General features: G+C 42.2%; 2 protein-coding genes across 2 annotated transcripts; both read right to left on the bottom strand.

Annotated features, from left to right (window-relative positions):
* Positions 1-983: 983 nt before the first annotated feature.
* Positions 984-7722, bottom strand: xkr7a (XK related 7a). Its single transcript, XM_069704257.1, has 3 exons — positions 7067-7722; positions 4469-4668; positions 984-4191 (listed from the first exon to the last, which is right to left on the bottom strand). The coding sequence occupies exons 1-3, from the start codon at positions 7609-7611 to the stop codon at positions 3239-3241; spliced, it is 1698 nt and encodes a 565-aa protein (XP_069560358.1). The 5' UTR covers positions 7612-7722; the 3' UTR covers positions 984-3238.
* Positions 7723-9436: 1714 nt separating this feature from the next.
* rap1aa (RAP1A, member of RAS oncogene family a) lies at positions 9437-20341 on the bottom strand. Its single transcript, XM_069704248.1, has 9 exons — positions 20297-20341; positions 18351-18540; positions 16463-16550; positions 15574-15642; positions 15393-15449; positions 15162-15302; positions 13152-13295; positions 12381-12499; positions 9437-10177 (listed from the first exon to the last, which is right to left on the bottom strand). The coding sequence occupies exons 3-8, from the start codon at positions 16517-16519 to the stop codon at positions 12410-12412; spliced, it is 558 nt and encodes a 185-aa protein (XP_069560349.1). The 5' UTR covers positions 16520-16550; positions 18351-18540; positions 20297-20341; the 3' UTR covers positions 9437-10177; positions 12381-12409.

Genomic DNA, 20341 nt, shown 5'->3' with positions numbered 1-20341 from the left:
GTTCAATTTAAATTCTTGAAACATAATAAGCATGGCCAGTTTGAACTAGTCTGAAAATCATATATGCCCGTATATTACGGTAAATCTGCCTTTTTATTTCATTGGGATTTTAGTCGTATTTGTACATTTATGTTACTATTTTTTAAATGAATTAACAGGGCACAATTTTTTTCTTAAATAAATTTGAGTGGCTCAAAAAAAAAAAAATTATATCTGGTTTACACCTATAATAAGAATTCTCCTTCTTCTAGTTGCTGTCCGTGATTTATGGGTGTGGATTGTTAGAATAACTTTTATGCGACTCAAACATTCTCTGTGCGATCCAAACGTATTTTCAAATCAGTGCTTTCCTTTTGAGAACATGCCACCAGCTATCTATTTAGCATTTTGCGAGCGAGTCGGTGGATTGTGAGCCTGTGATCGTCGGATCAAAGAGGAACGCCAGCAAACAGCTCCGCTGCTTGTTCTCCCATTTTACTACAGCCATCCGAGTTAGAGGGATACTTTGCTGTTTGATTTTGATTTCACACCCCACTGACGTGTAAATACAAAGCTTGAGTGAGTGTCTCTTCTGACAGAGGCTGAAGTGGGAAAGCTCTTCCATCTTCAGAGTGCAATCAATCAATAGGTGCTTTCCTTCCCTCACAGTTCAGGGGAATTACAACGCCAGCAGCGTGCCAAAGAGCGCAGTTTGTGTTGCGTGGCTGTTTGGAGAATTGGTTCATCTGTTGAGAGGTCGCTGACCTCTTTGGAAGTAGATAGTGATGACGAGTTCAGGGCTGCTAATCCATTGACCCATTGAGAGATGGGATTAAGTCTCAATCTAATCAGAACAATCCATCAATCTGCCTCCTCAGAAGTATCTAACTGTCTGTCTTTTTACCTGTCTGTCTGTCAATCTATTTATCTGTCGGTCTGTCTGTCGCAGAGGTTTGTTTTTAATTGTCTAGTTCCCCTGTGTAAAAAGGCAGTAACATCAAAGATCAGGTAAACACATTGCTCTTTATTTTAGCAACAACAACATAATGAAATTGTCTTCACCTTCTTGTGAATCTTCCTTTTTTTTGTTTTGTTCTTGCTCTGAACAGCAACAGTCTGGTACGACCATCTTAAGGCTTTTTGATTGTAGCTTTGTGTTTGAGGTACAGCCCCGCCCAACTCCTGCCACAACAAGCTCATTTTATGGTACACTGTGTGGTTGTTATGCAATGGACTCAAGACAGTTAGCACCATAATCAAAGCCTCTCTGGCTTTTTTGTTGTTGTTCCTGTACTGCAGCAGGGGTGGTGAAGGTGCTCTGTGGGCTTTTTGTTTGTTTCAGTGTCATCTGGGGGAAATCGAGCTGAATGGACAGTGTTTACAACAAAACTGTCATGTCTCCGTGACACAGTTTCAAATTAATTTAAATGCACATAGCAGGACACTCCTCGCCCCACATACACATGCTGGTATGTGAGCTCTCTCTCTCTCTCACACACACACACACACACACACACACACACACACACACACACACACACACACACACACACACACACACACACACACACACACACACGGTTCAGAAATTTCCCTCTGGTCTATTCTATAAAAAAAAAAAACCCTGACAAAGAAAGTATGGTAAAGCTTTGTTTTACAGGTCCATAAATTCCTTATAATTTCATAAAGCAATTCCTGGATGAGAAATTTGATGTAATTTGTCACTAATTATAATTAAAGTACAGACTGTTCAGCTAGCAAACTACAAAATTATCAATTCTCGTTAAATCCTAAACAAGCGTTGCCTCGACTCTTCTTGCCAGCAGGTCATCTGAACATGTGTGCAATATGTCTTTGAGTGAAGATGTTTCCAATAAAAAGTGGATGAATAAATTAAAGAGAGAAAATCATTTCAAGAAAATTCCTCAAAAAAAAAAAATCAACAGCTACTTTTAAACTTAACACAAAACTAGCAGTATTTAACTGTATTTTTTGCTCAAATTTGCACCAAATACAATTTTTCTTTCAAGTTTCAAGGAAACTATAAGGAAATAACAGACCTGTAAATTGAAGTGTTTCCAAAAGTACCACATGCCCGTACCATCAACAATACCAAAGCTATTCTGTTTAAAGTCCAGAGTCTGCAGCTATTTTTTTTTTTTTTTTTTTTTTTACATTTTTCAGACAACAAAGTATGGATCCAGTACAATTACAGACAGTTCTGTCCCTCTGCAACTTCCTCTTCATTGTACAGAAATTTACATGTAAATTAATGTCTGTCCCGTTGCTTTTGTTGTGTAAGATGGATGCAGTATGAAAATACGACCGTCGCGAGTCCTATCAGTAGAGTACATCCTATAAATGTAATGGGAATCGTAATGTAGCTATTGTTCAGTACATAAACATTCTGGAGGAAGGTGCATCCTGTTAGAATAATAGTGATGGCATGTCCCAAAAATAACAGATTGCTTGTAAACACACACAAATCTCTAGCTTACCTCAAAGAACCAAATACAGTACCACAGGAATGTTGTAAATCCCACTAACAGCGTGAAAATGCTCGAAGCCTTGTCACAAATAATCACATTTTCAACTGTTTTTACATTCAACTGAAATGTTGCTTTTGAACTGCCCTTCGGATGCGAAGCAGCATTTTTCAGAGACCCCCTTCAACATGAGTGAAAAGCTATGGAAAGTTATGATGGTGAAGTTCACTACCTGTGATGTGGTTATTGTAGACTGCGTGTAAAATTACAGTGCGAGTTTTCTGGGGACGCCTCACCTCACTCACTCGATGATGTTTCAGGTCTAGCTGCCATAAGTAATCATGCATGTTGAAGGCTCGTCTCTGTCGTCGACCACCTGGAGAGGTTGTGCTGAAGCACTTTCACTGAGGAGGACTTTCTGCCTCTGATTGATAACAGCTCCGCTTCTCTGCCTGCGCTCCTCTCTAAGTCCACCGGACGGCGAGCTTTGTGCCTAACCTCGACCTCTTCCTGTACCACATCCAGACCTGAGAAATGATACAGAAACCAAAATATGCACCAGCATTAGACAATATCACAGGATTCTGCCTTTGTAGAAAACACAGCACTCCGTCCCTTTCTGTTTGTGTCCCGTTCCTGACAGTACAGAGCAATCCAATAGGTGTGGAGCTGAAGCAGACTTCTCAGTGAGAGTCATCCTCCTGCCACTTTTTTTTTTATTTAAGGCAGGGTGTCCACACGGCAGCGAGCTGAGTCACGGCACTTTCAGCACATTACACGGTGGTCTCATACTCCGTCACTTCTTTGGGTGTGCCCAGGCAGCGGTACTGAATCCTGGGCGTAACCGGGGCAGCACTCTCGAGCACCAGGATGGTTTTACGCAGTCGGCGGTCGATGAAGTGAGCGTCCCAGGCGGGGTACTTCTTCCTGGGCAGGTCTATTCGGATGACGGGCCCCTCTGTCCTGGGTTTGAGGTTGGGCAATGGGGCCTGAGCTCCCCGTGGTGGCCGTACCTGAAACACGTCTCCGTCTACCCCAGGCCCCTGCTCTCTGTCTGACCCTTTAGTTCTCTGAAGGGTCCTGGGGGGGCTGCTCACCAAGTCGGGGGGAAGGCTGGAAGCCGGGGAGGCCAGCGACTCCACAGGCACCTCTTTCTCCACTATATAACCCCACCCTGAGACTGAGCCGTCTGGGTGCAGCAGACAGTAATACACGAACATGAAGAAGGTGCCCAGGGCGTAGCTGCTGGCCACCACGCACACCATGATGACGGCGTAGAACTCTGAGCTATGAGGGCAGTACAAGTACCAGGCAGTGGTGAGCGCCACATTCTCAACGAACACAGTCAGGCTGTAGATGAGCATCCGGCAGCGGGTGCGCCCCTCTCTGACGCTGAACCAGCAGAACACATACACAATGCCCACCATCATGTTGTAGATGATCTCTTCCCATTTGGACATGCAGAAGTCCGTTTCGCCTTGAATTATCCAAAACGTCATGATGCACCAGTGGGCCACGATGAAGATGCCAAAGTAGAGCTGGAACATGGAGGCAAACAGCGCGAAGGCCAGCGTGCGAGCTCCGATGGTGAACAAGTGCCAGAGAATCTGAACTATGACTGCCTTGTAGGTCATGGGTAGCTTATCATCTCGGGAGTCCCTCAGGACTTTCTGATAGGAGGAGATCATCCAGGCGAGGGACATCAGTGAGGCAGAAGCTGAAAGCCCTGGGGACACAGTGAAGGGGAAAGGGGGGGGAAGGGAGGGGAGAGATTCAGCAAAGGGAAGTTAGATGGGATGGAAATGGCTGTGGGGAAAGTGTCTTGCCATTTAGCGCAGACAGAATATACATTTCCTCGGCTCTGTGGGAGCCCATTTAAGGAGAGCTCAAGTGAGTCATTGTGCACAGCGTGGGCTGCAGATTCATGATTGACTGATGTGGTGATTTATTTCTGACACGGCGATGATGGCTGTGGTGACTGGTCATTTGGGGGGGGCACTCACCCTGAAGGGGCAGCACCTGACTGGCCTGGACCATGATGCTCAGCTGCAGCACCAGCTGAGGGGCGCTCTTCAGGAAGGACTCGAGCAGACGCAGCATGCTTATGTCAGCGCTCTCAAACATCATGCGCCAGTAGTAGTGACGGCGCTCCGGGTCTCCGTGCCAGCGGCTCTGCACGCCCAAATACAAGGTGTGGACGTACCTGCGTATCGGAGTCAGACATATTTCAGAAGCATACACCAGTGCCTTCGACGTTGTTGGGAAAAAAAAGTGAGATTAAAAAAGTGAGATTAGACTTTAATACTGTGCTTCAAAAACTTTTGGACATCAAACACAGACTCTCAGAAGTCATAGCTCATTATTCCACACCCTGGAAGCTGACAGTAGTTCCAGCCAAAAAGCTGGTTACTTGCTCCTCCGGGATTTAGATTAGACGGAAACTGAACTAAGCAGCTCTGTGGTTATAATTTGAGTACAGACATCGGAGGGGAAAATGTAGAGCTCGTCTGCAGTGTCTCGTCAAACAAAATAAGTCTCATAAAAAAATATATATAATAAGGTTAGCAGGAAATGCAGAATATGAGGGACTGCTGAGAGAAAAAAATATTGGAATAAGTGTTATCGATGCAGTCTTCATGTTGAAGGGTAGAGGCGAAAAAAGAGCTGGCTGTAAATCCCTTGCTGAACTCCTGAGCTTTGCTGACATACAGTCCCACCCCCACCTCAACTTGCTCTGCATTGACCTTGTATAAGTAACACACATCCTTTTATATATACACACACACACACTCACTGATTGAGCGCCGGTCAAACATATTTCTGCACAACTGTGTTTTCACTGTGCAAATATACAGTGTGTAAATGATCAGCTTTATCACTATAGAGTGTGTCAAACTGTTAGAAAAACTGTGATGATTGCCACAGAGGACTGAAGCTATAAATGTCTCAGTAATTGCCTCGGGGAGAAGGGTCAGAAGAGCCTGATGTCAACAAGCCCACTGAACCACGAGGGAGTTTGTGTAACCATTTTTTTTTTTTTTTTATTATTTCTGATTCCTGCTACACAAAGTGTGCCTTGGGATGTAACGCGCTGAGAAAATAGAGCATATGTGCAGTAATGAGGGTCAAAGACCCAGCCTTGCAGGGGGAGAGAGACACACACACACACACACACACACACACACACACACACACACACACACACACACACACACACACACACGCAATTTCATCTGCACACAATCTTGTCTGTGCTGTGACACAGCCCCGTATCACATCGCGAACGCGCTGACATTTAATTCTGGTAGCCGGCCCAAATTGATCCCGGTTCACCTGACTAACTGTGTATCAGTTACGGATCATTCCTGAGTTAACAGCTGAGGGTGAAACACACAGCGGTAATCCTCTTAATGTGCAGACACGCCGGTCGGAGAGCAGCGGCGATGAACGGCGCACATACACAACAGCTTTAATGGCATTACCGGTAATTCTGTGCCGCCACAATGTTTTAATGTGCTGTTGGAGAGAGAGAGAGACACACACACACACACACACACACACACACACACACACACACACACACACACACACACACACACACACACACACACACACACACACACACACGTCTCAGTCTCCAGAAGGAAATAAGGAATCAATATATATTACCCCATAGGGCTGTCTGAAGAGACAGGAAGAGAGAGGCCACAAAGACAGATCATGTAGGCCTGCAGATAAATCAAACTGTCTATTTGCATCTGATTTCATCATTAAACATAATTTGTCTTTTTTTTTTTTTTTATAAACAGCCAAATACAACTTGTGTTTGAAGATGAGCACGTTTTGTGAATGCCTCCTCCCGGCTGGCAGCAGTACAAACCTGTCAAAACCTATCAGGGCACTCTAAGCTTGAGCACCGACTCACCATCACTGACTGTGTAGCTGACCTACAGACCTACTGCCATCCATGTGAGAGTAATCCCGGGTGTACACTTGGTTGTTTTTCCCGTTTCTGAGCATGGCTGGTAATTAAACATTGGGGTTCGGTTTACAACCCTCCAAAAAAACAACAAAAAAAAGCTGCTGGGAGATTTGAGAGTATGGATTTATCAAACATAAGAGAAAGAGCCTGGAGGAAGAAAAAAAAACCAACTGAAAATACACTAAACCGTGATGGAGAGGCGAGTACACACATCACTGCAAATAGGAAGCAACTCCCATGACATTTCATCTTCTTCTCGCCTAAACCCCAGAAGACAAATAGATGTTTGTGCATTCTCCTATGTAAGGCGATTGGTGTGGATGAGTTGATGGTTTCCTGAGAGATGATTGACCTAAAAGCCCGTCAGGGGGCTGAGGGGGAGTGGGTGGAGTCTAATTCTCCCTTTCCAAGCCAGGGGAGACGTCAAACAATACAAAAAGACATTCTGGGCATTTTGGGCACAGTCCTTTCTGAATGATTTGGTTTCATAACTACAGGGAGTGATGCTGGGCGCGCACACACACATACACACACAAAGGCAGATGCAAAATGAGTAGTCCCCCCCCCCCTCCTCCTCCTCCTCCTCCTCTCAGATCACGCTATGAGTATTCAGACTTACCTCCAGACCTGAGCCAGCTGAAAGATGTGAATGATGCCCTGGAAGAGCCACATGAAGACTCTGCAGCATCCCCGGGCTCCTCCCCCGGTGCCCGGCCCCGGCCCCGGCAGCACCCCGGCCGCGGCAGCGCGGCCAGCGCCCCGCTCGCCGCTGTCCTTGATGCTGAAGTCGCTCTCCTCCGCTCCCGACGCCGCCGCCACCACGGCGGCCGCGGCCGCGCCGCTGTCGACGGTTTCGGTGAAATCGTAGGCGAACCATCGGAAGCTCAGCACTTGTACGACCACGGACGGGACGATCACAAAGACCAGAGTCAGTGCGAAGCACCAGTAGTCACTCCTTAGGTAGTAGTCGGCGGCCAGCCACAGGTCTGAGGCCCCGTCCGAGAAGAAGACCAAAAGGGCGCACAGCGTCCAGCAGCAGTCCGGGAGGGAGTAGCGGTGCTCGGAGGGACGGAGGTGGGGAGGACCCGGGTCCGACCTGGAAGGACACTCGGGTGGGATTTCGTTTCGCAGAGAGACGGGTGCACCATCAGATTTCGCGGCCATGTTTGTTGTAGGGAAGAGAGTGAGTAAGAGATGGGAAAATGATGGAAGGGGGGAGGGAGGGAGGGGGGGTCGCGTACTGTCGGTCTGTATGCATGCGTGTGGGAAAGAGGGAGGGGAAAGGAGGCAGGGAGGAGGGCCAGGGTAGGTGAGGGAGCTGGGGACTCACCGCCATTCATCAATCAGCAGTGATAATACAGGGAAAAAAAAGAAAAAGGATATTAAGACATTAAAGCTGCAGGTATTCTCTGACACCCCGAGAAAGATTATTTCTCTGCATGAAGGAGGGAGGGAGGGGGGGGGGGGTTGAATTGTTTGGCTTGAAGTGAAATTAAAATATTCCTGCACAGGAATTTCGTAATTAATGATCAGAAATCCCTCTTACAGACAGAGGTGGGGCTCAGATCATTCACTCAACTAAAATTATAGGTCGACCAAGACCCAGGTTTAAAATAATCTATTAAAAATACTGGATTTCAAAATCCCGAAATTAAAAGTAATAATTCTTCAGGAAAATGGCTCCTGTGAGAGGTAGTCTATGGTATTATTATATTATTAAAATACTGACGCTTTAATGTGAATATGTAAGACGCATTTAATTGTTGCAGCACGTCCAGGTGAAGCTGTTTTAACGACTTAATGTAGTTGGGTAATTTCGTCCTGTGGTTCCCAACCTATGGGTCTGGCCCCACCGAAGGGTCACAAGATAGATTTTTGGGAGCCCATAGAGGATGAATGGAGAGAAAGAAATTACACAAAGCTCTAATTGACAAGTTTGTTTCCATTTTTCTATAATATTTTAGTTTTTGTAAAATATTTACCTTTTTTTGAGCCTCAAACAGAGAATTTGAGAGGAATTAAAGGTCTCTTTGGTGGAAAAGCCAACAAATGAGCCCTCTGAAGTGACAGTTCACTGTCAAACATCACGAATTAAAAAGGTTTCATTCTCAATCTTTTACAAACAATTAATCTGCACGTAACTATAGCTGACAGATAATGGAGTAAAATGTACACTTCTTTAATGAAGTTTATAAAGAAGCACAAAATGGAAAGTAAAACTCAAGTGAAGCATTTTTTGATGTCTGAGAAATGAATAAACTTTACAATTAACTCAAAATTGTACTTGAGTATCACCACTCGGTTCACAGCTAAACATTTGTATATATTCGCACCTAAAATTCTCCAGTTCAACACTCGGTTCACACCGACAGGCACGCAATCCAGATAACTTGTTAAATGAATAATCTTTTGTCTCATCATCACCTCGAGGTACAGCAGCTGAGCCTCTTCTGCCTTCTCAACTTCAGCTATTCGGTTTCTATTCTGCTTCACTTTACCACGACTCTCTGAAAGTCTGGAGCTCTGGGTTCCTCTTTCTCGGCTGCTTCCCGTCTTGGCTCGAACATCTGCTGCACATCAGCTGAGCCAACTCCTCTGGTGACTGGAGCTCAGGCTTGTCACTTCTGCCAACGGGAAACACTCTTGTTACACTTTTAGTTTGCCAGTGCTCTCCTGGAGGTACCGATCCTCTCGCTACTGTATATCCGTGTCCTAGAAAAACTAAAACTTCAACACATTACCAACTTCAGCTGCTGTTTGCTGTGGGGAAAACAAATGATTAATAAAACGGTCACAAATTACTGCTCAAACACTTTGAGCAAATCAAATGACATATTTAGGAGTCTGGTTTATCATCTAGAAAACAAGAAAAATTTAGGATATTTATGGATATAAATATATTATTTATCAAATATATATGATAATTATATATCATTACAATATATAATTATATTATCAAATATGTATGACAAAAAAACAAGACCCGAGCTAATGAAAATGTACTAAAATTTAATCATTCATAAAAGCTGGAAAATCATCTGTGACAGGGTAACACAAGAAGCAATATTAGAGTTGGTTTAGTACAATATATTTTCAGCCTCAAGACACAAATCAGAATGCGCCATTTCCCCCCCCCATCAGTCTATAAAATACTAATTTCCTTAGCTTTATTATGCAAAAATGGAAGTAGAATATATTATGGGAAATATGGAAGGCTTGCAGCTCTCAATATAAAACAAAGTCACTTAGGAAAGATGTTATCTCATCATTACACATCCTTGTAAGTAGGAGCGAGTAACTTATGGACAATGATGCATCTTCATTGACACTGTTAGTGCAGAAATGTACGAGAAGACCAACATTTCACATGGATTCCTTTGCAAATGTATTGTCACAATATGCCAAAGATTGATGTTACTTTTAATAAAACATTTTAGTTCCCATTTATGGATTTAAAACCATGGTCTCCTCTTTTACATCGATATTTCCAAAAGAAAGACACCTTGGAAGAAAAAAAAAAAAAAAAAAAAAATTGTCATCAGGCTGACGATACAAAAGAACAGGTGGATTTCTTTGCCATTAAAAAGCAGAAAAGAGTATCTTGAGAATATGTGCCGTCTCCTGCCATTTTGCGAGTGGTGAAGTTTCTGTCAGCCTTTTACAAAATGCTCTGGAGAGGACCTGGAATGCTGGCACGATCCACTGGGAAACAGTTAATCATTACAAGTTTCTGCAAGGGAGAAAAAAAAAAAAAAATACAGTCAGTGCATTTAATTAAAAACTGTGTAGGACACGAGGTGTAAGTGGGGAAAGTAGGAGTTTCAGTTTAGAGCAGAAGTCAGCAGGCGGTTCTTTCCATCAGGTGCCACTTAAAGGCTCCAGTGCTTTTATATTCATCAATACATTTTAACTGTGGACGCTCTGAAGCTCAACAATCATTTCCTCTTCTCTACCTGTTGTGCTGCTCTGCATGTTTCATAAAGAATTACCGAACACACTGAATCGATAGAGAATGGAAATCCTTGCAGACGAGACAGGAAGTTGTCACGTTAAAACCCTCCACCTGTGTCCTCTGTCCATACGGAGACATTTCATGTGGAAGTGCTGCTTGACCAGGTTTTGTTTTCGTTGCAGTCAACTCTTAATGAGTTTTGCCGACTTGCTAGAACTATTAAATAAAAGTACTGGGGAATTTTTTTTTATTCGTGTGCCTGTTGTAACAATAAAAACTCAAAACGTGTTCAAATCTGTTTCAAGAATTCATGCCTGGGAGATGAAGAACACAGCTATCAAGATTACAGAATAAACCATCAGTTGCTAAAGTAGCTCGCTGAGAGTATTACTTCCTCCAAGGTGACGCAAACGTCCTGAACAAAAAGTACGAGACGACGGGTGGACAAGTCCTACAGTTCGTCTTAAAACAACAATCTGATGACCATTTAAAAGATTCACAGTGATTATTCCTCCTGTTCACTCTGGCCAATAAAAGAAAATCCAATGTTAATCTGAATCTAATCTGAGGCGTCAGCAGTCTGGGTTCTGCCGGGTTGAGACTACACAATGTTCGTGTCTGACAAGATGGTCACGGTGTCCAGTTAGGTAATTATAGTCATCAATTCTTGCCGAGACACATTAAAGACTAAACTTCTTCAATCATAGCTTGGATGTCATTGAGAAGGAGGAGCCGGGGACAAGCTACCAAAAGCAGGAAAGTAAACAAACAATGGTGTTCGATGCGGTACGAATGACACCGGCTGCTTTCTGTTTGGAAAAGCTTCTGGGTTGGACTATTTTAATATCAATATCACGTCGATTAAAGCTGCAATTAGACAAACCGACATGATATCTTCCAAAGTTACAACCTTTTTTTTTTTTTTTTAGAATAAATGTAAAAGGAAATCTTTGTACTAAAAGGACTCTTTGGACGACACCTATAAAGACTGTGGATTTTGTTTGCTGGTTACTTACAACAGAAGTGCATTAGGAACAGCTTCCTGAAGTCAGTATGAACAGGAGGAACGACGGCACAAACCAAACCCCGTCAACACCTCAAGGTTGTTTATGAAAGATTTGGTGATGCTGTTCTTTAAACAAAGCGTGCCGCGATGTTGTCCGATTATTATTTCTACCTTCTTTGGTTTCAGACTTCTATCACAGGGAACATAAAGTCTGCTTTAATAGATGCGAAAGCTTCGTTATCATGCTGCTGCGTTCGAGTCACCACAGGTTGATTTTTTTATAACAAAGCGAGGAGACTATATTAAAAAAAAAAAAAAAACAGATTTACATTTACAAACCAGTGAAACCACCGACAAACACACTGTAGCCTGATTTGGGAAGCGGTGGGTGGTAATCTAGTCTAGTGCAGTAAATCTGTTCTGGAAAATGGGCCAGAACATGCACGGGTATTTATAATGGAGAAAAAAAATTTGCCAGTTACACATCTCAAGCAGCAGGTGGCGCTACAACATTCAATAAACATTACAAAAAAAATCCTCTCTGATCACATGGAAAGGTGGAGCCTTGAAATATATATTCACATGTCGAGGGTTTTCAGGAGAGATTTCCTTCAAAAGAATAAACCTCCCTTTCATCAGTGAACATTAAAACAGAGGAATGTGTGACAAACTGGCTCAAGGCAAAGAGACATGAGAGGGCTTTAATTTATTCTCTTCCCTTCCAAAAGATTTTCCTCTTCCACCTACAGAGATGCTTTCATAGTCACCGGTGTTTTCAAAAATGGAATCTCCATTACCCCGACTTCCATCCAGGTACTTTTACACCTCGGTGTTCTTTTGCCGTGAGAATTACTGAAATCAACTTAATAATGATCGCAAAAAGAACCTCTAAACGTTCAGCGACAACCCAGAACTCGGCGAGCAGCAGGAGCCCTGCAAATGTGTGGAAAAGATTTTGTTCCGACACCCACTCACCTGGCCTGGAGCTACCGTGGGAGGGCATTTTAGAGCAGTGTGCAACTTGACTTCTTTTTTGTCTTCTTCTTTTCCATCGGCGTTTTTCTGTTGATCTGTCGCACCAGATCATAGAAAATCTACAACACAAGAGAAAGCAACACCCTCAACATATTTTTCTTCTTTCTTAGCAGCGAGCGCGTTATGGGAAGTATGGAAAGACTAAATATAAACCAGTCACGAAGGAAAGATGTTATCAGTGCAAGTTTTTGCAGACACTCTTAAAGCAGAAAGGCCTGAGGTGGTGGAGGTTTCACATGATGTCTTTTAGTCACTGCTCTATCCATCTAAACATCATCAACAACAACAACAACAACAACGCCTCTGAGGATGACATAAGTTGAGATCATAACATTTTTCATTTCATATCTTCAAGAAATTATATATTAAGTTTTGGATCTCTTCAGTAAGAAGTTAGACTTGTGTAAGATGTAAATCTTAATTGAGACAACGTTTTAGTGTTTGACTGATAAAAATGTGGAAATATTTATAGACGGAGATTAAAATGGATCAAGACTGGGATCATTTTATACAAAAGGTGAAACTGCCAGTCGTGTAGTTTTACACTAACTTAACTTCTCCGTGTTTCATTGTTGGGTTTTGTGTCTTTTAAAAGGCCAGATTAGCTTCGGGTATAAACACTGTGGTGGGTGACATTGGTTCATGCTACAGTTGTTCCTATAAACAACAAATAAATACACGGTACGTGCTGTATGTGGCATTAGTACTGACCTCATTAACATTGATCTTTGATTTAGCTGAAGTCTCTAAAAAGGCACAGTTGTTCCACTGCCGGGCCAGATTCTGACCCTGCTCCTTGCCGACCACACGCTCGTCCTCCAGGTCGCACTTGTTCCCCACCAGGATCATGGGAACCTGACCGATTGGTAGAAATGACAAAACGTTTAAGCTTCAATAAATAGCAGAAGGGTTTCCAAGCAACAGTAAGAACATGAAAAAGGTTTTTGTGTGTGTGTGTGTGTGCCAAAAACCACAAATCAAATGAGAATACATTTTTCATTATGTGTAATAAGAAATCGGCCTATTAGCTCAGGGTGTATAATAAGCCATTAGTGCCAGTGATCTGGTAATGGCTGTGGTCAGGATAAGACAACTCAAACTGTGTGTTTCAGGCTGTTTAATGAATATTACCATCATTGACCCGACTCTGTGTTTGAGGAGAGTTTCAGTTTTGAATTGTGACGGGTAAAAGAGGAGCAGACTGGTGGCTTTGAATGGAAAATGCATGATCAATAACACTGATTAAACCCCGTATTGACAAGATTTTAATTCATCCAGAGTGACACTTTTTCTGTTCACGGGGGCAGTAAACTCTAATACGAGTTTCTACTTTCATATAAGGCATCTGGGCACACAGTATGTCCAGCGTCTGGTTTATTCTGATGAGACAAGTTATTATGAAATTGTAGAAAGTTTGTGAACGGGAATCCTGTCGATGTCTTAATTAGTTCATCATTTGCTCGGGGGGGGGGGGGGGGGGGGGGGGGGGGGGGGGGGGGGGGGGGGGGTTAAAATTTTGTATAAACATAAATAAAAATCAACATGATATTTACATCCTCGGGTACAAGTTCACATAAATATTGATGAGCAAAAATCTTTTAGCAAAGTGAGAGTTTAACCAAAAGAGACACAGACCCGTCAAGCAACCTGCTATGAATAAATAAAGACACACTCAGCATGATGCTAATTCAAGAGATGAGACGAAGACTGAAAGCGGCAGATAGCGACGAACAACAGCTCTGACATTTCCAACCTGCCCTCCTCCCCCTCCCTCCCCCCAAACCCCCTCCCTCTCTCCCGCAGCGCTGCCTCTAATGAGGGAGTGACGAGCTCGAGAGGTGACCCCGGCAGATTATGGAGAGAAACCCCACGACTTATCACCGAAGACCAAATCTCTGCAGACCGAGGAGGTGCCTCGAGAATTACGAGAGCGAGGGACACAAAACAAAACATTTATAAGCCGTTTTATGACTCACGCATACAACATAATCTACCGACATCCTGCTAATGTCCGATGAAAACATGCGTCGTCAAATCTGTTGATTGAGAATTATATTAAATGAGAAATTGGGTCCTTCTTTGATGAATTTATGTTTTAATATGCATATTGTGTACTTTTGTCATATTTCTTTTTACGAGCTGGTGCGTATGCATCTCTTATGTAACATTTTCAAATATATGTATGTAGTTGAGTTTTATGGGATATCGTTCCCCCCTCCAGCTTTGTGCCAATCAACGGGCCCGATGTTAGCTTCAAGTTTGCTCTGTCATGATTAAGTTGATAAAATATCTGTTAAAATTTGTTTGCTTTTAACAGTTGCAATTTTTATCTGACTAATTGAAGCCTTTAAGTTATTGTTCAAGCAAAAATGGAAAACATGTTTCTGTTTTTCCAAGAAAAAAAACTGCTGAATCTAAGAAACAACTAATAGAAAATATACTCAGCAGATCGATCTATAACACAAATAATAAACCGCAGTCCAACTTCTTCATATTAACTCAGACAAAAGTAATGATCTGAGGATATGTGGTTTTCAGAGGACAGCAATGACATGAAAAAGCACTGTTTTCTTAGGGGAAATTATAAATTGATACTTTTTTTTTTTTTTTACTTATACTGATTGCCAATAAAGACTGTAATATTTTTTAAAATGTGATACTACCATGTTTCATACTTCCTCCATGCTCCAAGATAAAGTGTATAGATAGAGTAACACTCACATCCTCTGTGTCCTTTACTCGCAGGATCTGTTCCCGGAGGTCCTGTAGGTCATTAAACGTAGACTGCGCTGTGATGGAGTACACCAAAGCGAAGCCTTGGCCGTTCTTCATGTACAGATCCCTCATAGCTGTGAACTGTTCCTGCAGAGCGACAACACACAGACGCCATCAGTAGTCTGGTTTTTCCCCCCCGTTTTCCTCCAACCAACACCGACGTTTCACCGGACTTACTGTTCCAGCCGTGTCCAGGATCTCAAGCATACACTGCTGCCCATCAACCTCAACTTGCTGTTGGAGAAGAAACACACAGGAAACGTCTGAATAAGCTGAGTGAAGGCATTTATATAGCAAACGATTGGTCTTCATTTGAAATTGTTCAGGGAATCGTATGAAGTGTTTAACGTGACCACACCTTTCTGTAGGAGTCTTCTATTGTGGGGTCATACTTCTCAACAAATATGCCTTGCACAAATTGGACTGTCTGGAGAGGACAAAAGAAGAGAAAGAGAACTTCAACACGGGATTTCATTACTAATCAAAAACATACACCTTGTAGTTTATAAAGCAGCCAGACTAAAAGGCACAGCGCCGACTATTTCATCCAAAATCACGTCCTAAAATAAAAACTACACCCAATTGGAGATTTGAGTATTATGACTCATCATCAAGATTCATCTGACTTAAAGACAGTTAAATTCCTTAGAAAGAATCATTTATATTCTTTAAGTTAAAGCTAGAATTTATCTACAATGTTTTATGTTTCACAATAATTGGCCTCTTCATTTAAAGAACACTTCCAGTTACCCATCTAACACGGATGTAGTCCAATGCAGCAGCTCCACAATGAACGCTGCCTTCCTGAAGCTTTCGATTTGGTTTTAGAGACCTTGATTCAGCTTTATGGTCATTTTGGATTTTGTAATTTGCGGTGCTGCTGGATTGTAGCGCGTTATAAAGAGTTCTTTAATAATTAACCTTCCCTCACTGTTATAAAATACAAGAAACACCTCTCAGTTGAGAGCTGAACCATTTCACTGCTCCACAAACAACCTCCTCCAAAAGACAAATCAACACCTCTCTGAAACGCTGTCAACAACCCGAACGTCATAACCGTTTTGAAGGGAGGATTTACTGCACGACTGCGGTTGTTACACTACAGTAACTGCTGGGTGTACGTAATGAACGGGCAAATGTGTGTCTGTAAAAATACTATATAACCACATCAATAACACTGGTTTACTTTATACTTGTAATGAGTGTATCGACTCTTGTTTTAATCACTTGGCAGCAGCTATACTCACCAGTGCGGATTTTCCCACGCCTCCCGATCCCAGCACCACTAGCTTGTACTCACGCATGGTGGGCAACTTCACTGGACAGCACAAGAGTCTGTGAAAGAACAGAAGAAGGATGATGAAGTGAGACAAAGCATCATTGTGAAATTTTCAGCTACAGAAAAAGAAAAACAGAAAGTACGTAACAAGATTTAACTTTTTCCAAATTACCCCGTGCAGAGGTACATTTCATTTAACTGCCTGAAATGATCCTCGTCTATAATTCAAACATTGCATCAATAATTCACTTGAATCAAGGCAGAGTGGTTATTGCTGTGGTAGATCAAAATCTGGACAACCCCCCTCCCCAAAAAAAACACAAAAAAACCCACCCACATTGTATATTAAGTTGTGGATCTATTGACTGAGCTGATGTCAGTGTGAACACCCTGTTAGTACCGTATCTACAACAACGAGGGGTCACTGTTGACTTCAGCGGATTGAAACCTCATTCCTCTGCCAAAAAATTAGCTCTGTTTCCCACCCACTACCAGGGGACTTCAGTTGTCATGATGATATGGGCGTCGCTTCTTAAAAAAAATAAAACACACAAAAAAACAAAAAACCAAGAAAAGCTGTAGAAAATCGTCGATTGTTTCCTTAACTCCGAGCATACAAACCAGCGTTTCATATTAAAGGATTATAAAATTGCATCTCTAACACAAACGAGTTGAATTTGACCTGGAGGCGCACCGTGGAGCCGAGGACTCGAAGAAGTGTAACGGATACTGATAATGTCAGTGCAGGCGGTCGGGAAGAGTTCTAGTGCCACAAATAACTTCATCTCATTACAACAGAGAAGAGAAAAGGCCACGGAGAATGACCCATCATCAACTCCATCAGCCTGACACACTTTAGACAGCGCGCATGGCCTAGAAAACATTGGCAGCGAGAGGAACTGTCACAGGCAGGAAAATGTTAAGGACGGGAGACCCACATTTTCTCTTAAATCATCCCGTGAATGTCACATTTTAATCATCAGACCCCATCATTATTGTGAGTATCATATGAAGCATGTCAGATTATTTCAGAGAAAGCGGAGACATTTTCATTAAGGCAAATTTTTGTGATAATGACAGAAAAAAAAAAAAAATCACATAAAACCATTTACTGACGTACAATAGGACACGCAGTGAAAAGTTTTAAAGTAGTGCTTTAGAGAAGCGCGCTTTAGATGGCATTCTGAAATGCAAATGTCATGTTCATTTGATGTATAAATGTCAAAGAGGGGGTGATGAACAGCAAAATCTCATTTCGGAAACCTCTTTGAATCTACTAATTATACGAGGTCTGTGGGACCTTTTGTCAAATGTTGAGACAAACAATACAAAAAACACTCTGTCACACTCGACCGGCATTTGCAATTCTAACGACGACGTATGAAGCACCACCAGAAACCCACAGTGTGAGACGGGCACATGAGGCACTTTACAAAGAGCCATTGTAATGACCCTCCTCTACTCAAGTAGACCATACACACAGAAAACAGAGATCACAGGGTGCCTGCATGACCACTGCACTGAAATCATTACTGGGGCGAGTGGGTGCAGCTAGAGTTGATATACGCCTAATGAATGTTGTTGGCCTAAAAAAATAAATAAATCAACATTAAGGCAAATCAAACCGTGCTTCGAATGTAAATTTATGTGGGTGTCACAGAAGTTGCTTCAAAGCTTTAACATCAGATAAGAAACCCGAGCCTTCCTCTGACTCGAGGTGAGCCTGGACTCAAACAGCGGACGCATCGTGAATTTTAGCCGGCTTCGGTAATGAGAGGGCCTCCTCGTTGGTGGCCAACGGCGCATGAATTCACACTTTACTATCAAGAAGTAAATATCGAAACAGCTTAACCTACTGTGTACACGGCTGCTGCAGATGACAACTCCCTCTACATCTGTGGTTGGTGGGGGGTGGGGGGGGAGGAGGGAGGGAGCGGGAGTCGACAGATCCTCAGGTACGCCGACGTCAGCGGGAAAGTGTGCCGAGAGGTGGTTGGGAGCCAGAAAGCACGGCTACACCGAACTGTTCAGACAGGAAGCGCACCCCTAAATTAAACCAATTCAAGATTAATGTCAGCACTACATAAGCGGTCCGCCACAAACTGGATCTATTTATTACAAAAGGTTGCTCCTTTGTTTAGGAAAAAGACCGACGGGGAAAAAAAACAAATAATTTGTCCAATTTTTTTTTTTTTTTACAACAATAAAACAGACAATGAGAATTATTCAAACGTATCGTGTACACGGTGAGCCGCTAAAACTTTACAGGGACGACGTTTTATTAAAAGGTAGAGCAGTATATATCCGGATATTTCATCGCCGTGTGATACGAGATCAGATATCGTCTTAAGATTTAAATATTATAATATTGTGATGTGGCTTCGGTGTTTTCTTTTTCTGGTTTTAAAAGGACGCATTAAAGTAAAGTGATGTCATTTTTAGGACTGCTGTTGTTTTCCTTCACCCACAAGATGATGACATCCACATTACGGATGATTATTGGTCATCAATCTCGATGTAAATATATATATTTTTTTAAAAGCACCAATAGTCTCACCTGCAATACCAATATCCAGGTATTTGGTCCAAAAAAATATAATGTTAATTTACTTTTTTTTTAAATTATTTATTGCCAATTTAAGGAAAGGTGAGTTTCCACATTACATAACCAACTAATTTCTTCAAATTACCTGTTGCTGATAAAACCAGAACTACGTGTATCTAAAAAAAAACTAAAAAAAACCAATAATCATAGTTTGTGTTGACGACTCGTCTCAGAAAGTCTCGGATTAAGTGTCAAAAGGCAGAAAATGGGACAATTTATTATTTTTTTAAAAAAATTTAAAACATATTTCTCGTAAAAAAAAAAAATTAAAAAAAAGTTTGTCTTGTTAAAGCATAACTCTGCGTGATAAAACACATTAGTGCCATTTGATGGTAAATAAAAGATGAACTTGCATCCGTGACAACTTATAACGTAGTTTAGTTTCGAAAGCAAAGGGTGTGGTTATTAGTTTCCCCCGATGACCCAGACCGACACCCGTAACACCGTTAAAAAAAATTAAAAAGCCAGTCAAACTCGGCTTTTATCGGGTTTTTTTTTTTATATCATCGGTTCAAAGTTTTAAAACTCTTTAAAAAAAAAAAATTAAAAAAAAAAAAAAATTAGCATTGAGCTATCACACGCTAGCCGACGTTAGCCTGGAAAACAACCGTCAACTAAACGTCAGCTCGGCGGTGGAAACACAAACCGAGCTCACGGTTTAACGTCGGCTCTTCTTTGGTTAAATAAAATAAAATAAAAATTAAAAATAAAACTCCCGTTTTAACCGGTCAACGCAGCAAACACCGGGAGGGAGGGAGGGAGGGAGGGAGGGGGCTAATAAGGTAGCTATCCAGTTAGCATTACTCTTTTAAAACCTCGTTTTGCGTTTCTTTTGGAGGTTTAAAGTCAGATTCACGCGAGCTGCCGCACACGTGAAGACAAACGGGATCTATAACTTGACGTTGAATTGAGTTTAAACCGTTTTGTTTTGCGCCGACAACTCGTTAAGTTAGTCATTAGCCGACGTTAGCTTCTCAGCTAAGCTAGTTTTTAACCCTTCAATTATTTCACAAACAGCGGAGCCAGAAGTCACGTTTTTTTTTTTTTTGGGGGGGGGGGGCGTCTCGCTGAAGACAAATTAAGGGAAGTAATTATCAGACTAACGAGGCCGCAAACTGGATAATTAGCTTATTAAATGAGTGTTTTTGTTGTTGTTGTTGTTGCTCTGAGGGTGAAAAAGCTTAACGAGACACTTACCGTGTTCCGCTGTGTGCGCTCAATGAGACCGGAGATGTCCGGAAG

This window comes from Brachyistius frenatus, unplaced genomic scaffold, assembly GCF_029030835.1.
Source record: "Brachyistius frenatus isolate BFR_SWC_R1_liver_20210118 unplaced genomic scaffold, ASM2903083v1 Contig_50, whole genome shotgun sequence".
NCBI classification, from domain to species: Eukaryota; Metazoa; Chordata; class Actinopteri; family Embiotocidae; genus Brachyistius; species Brachyistius frenatus.
Note: the sequence above shows the minus strand (reverse complement) of the source record. Positions and strands in the feature narration are given on the sequence as shown.

Excerpts from the sequence above, each read along its gene's own strand:
- xkr7a (XM_069704257.1), bottom strand. The coding sequence starts at position 7,611 with ATGGCCGCGAAATCTGATGGTGCACCCGTCTCTCTGCGAAACGAAATC. Across the intron at positions 4,669-7,066 it reads CAGCTGGCTCAGGTCTGGAG|GTACGTCCACACCTTGTATT; the intron begins GTAAGTCTGAAT and ends TCCGATACGCAG. Across the intron at positions 4,192-4,468 it reads TCAGGTGCTGCCCCTTCAGG|GGCTTTCAGCTTCTGCCTCA; the intron begins GTGAGTGCCCCC and ends CTGTGTCCCCAG.
- rap1aa (XM_069704248.1), bottom strand. The coding sequence starts at position 16,519 with ATGCGTGAGTACAAGCTAGTGGTGCTGGGATCGGGAGGCGTGGGAAAA. Across the intron at positions 15,450-15,573 it reads TAGAAGACTCCTACAGAAAG|CAAGTTGAGGTTGATGGGCA; the intron begins GTGTGGTCACGT and ends CTTCTCCAACAG. Across the intron at positions 12,500-13,151 it reads CAAAGATCAATGTTAATGAG|ATTTTCTATGATCTGGTGCG; the intron begins GTCAGTACTAAT and ends CTTGTGTTGTAG.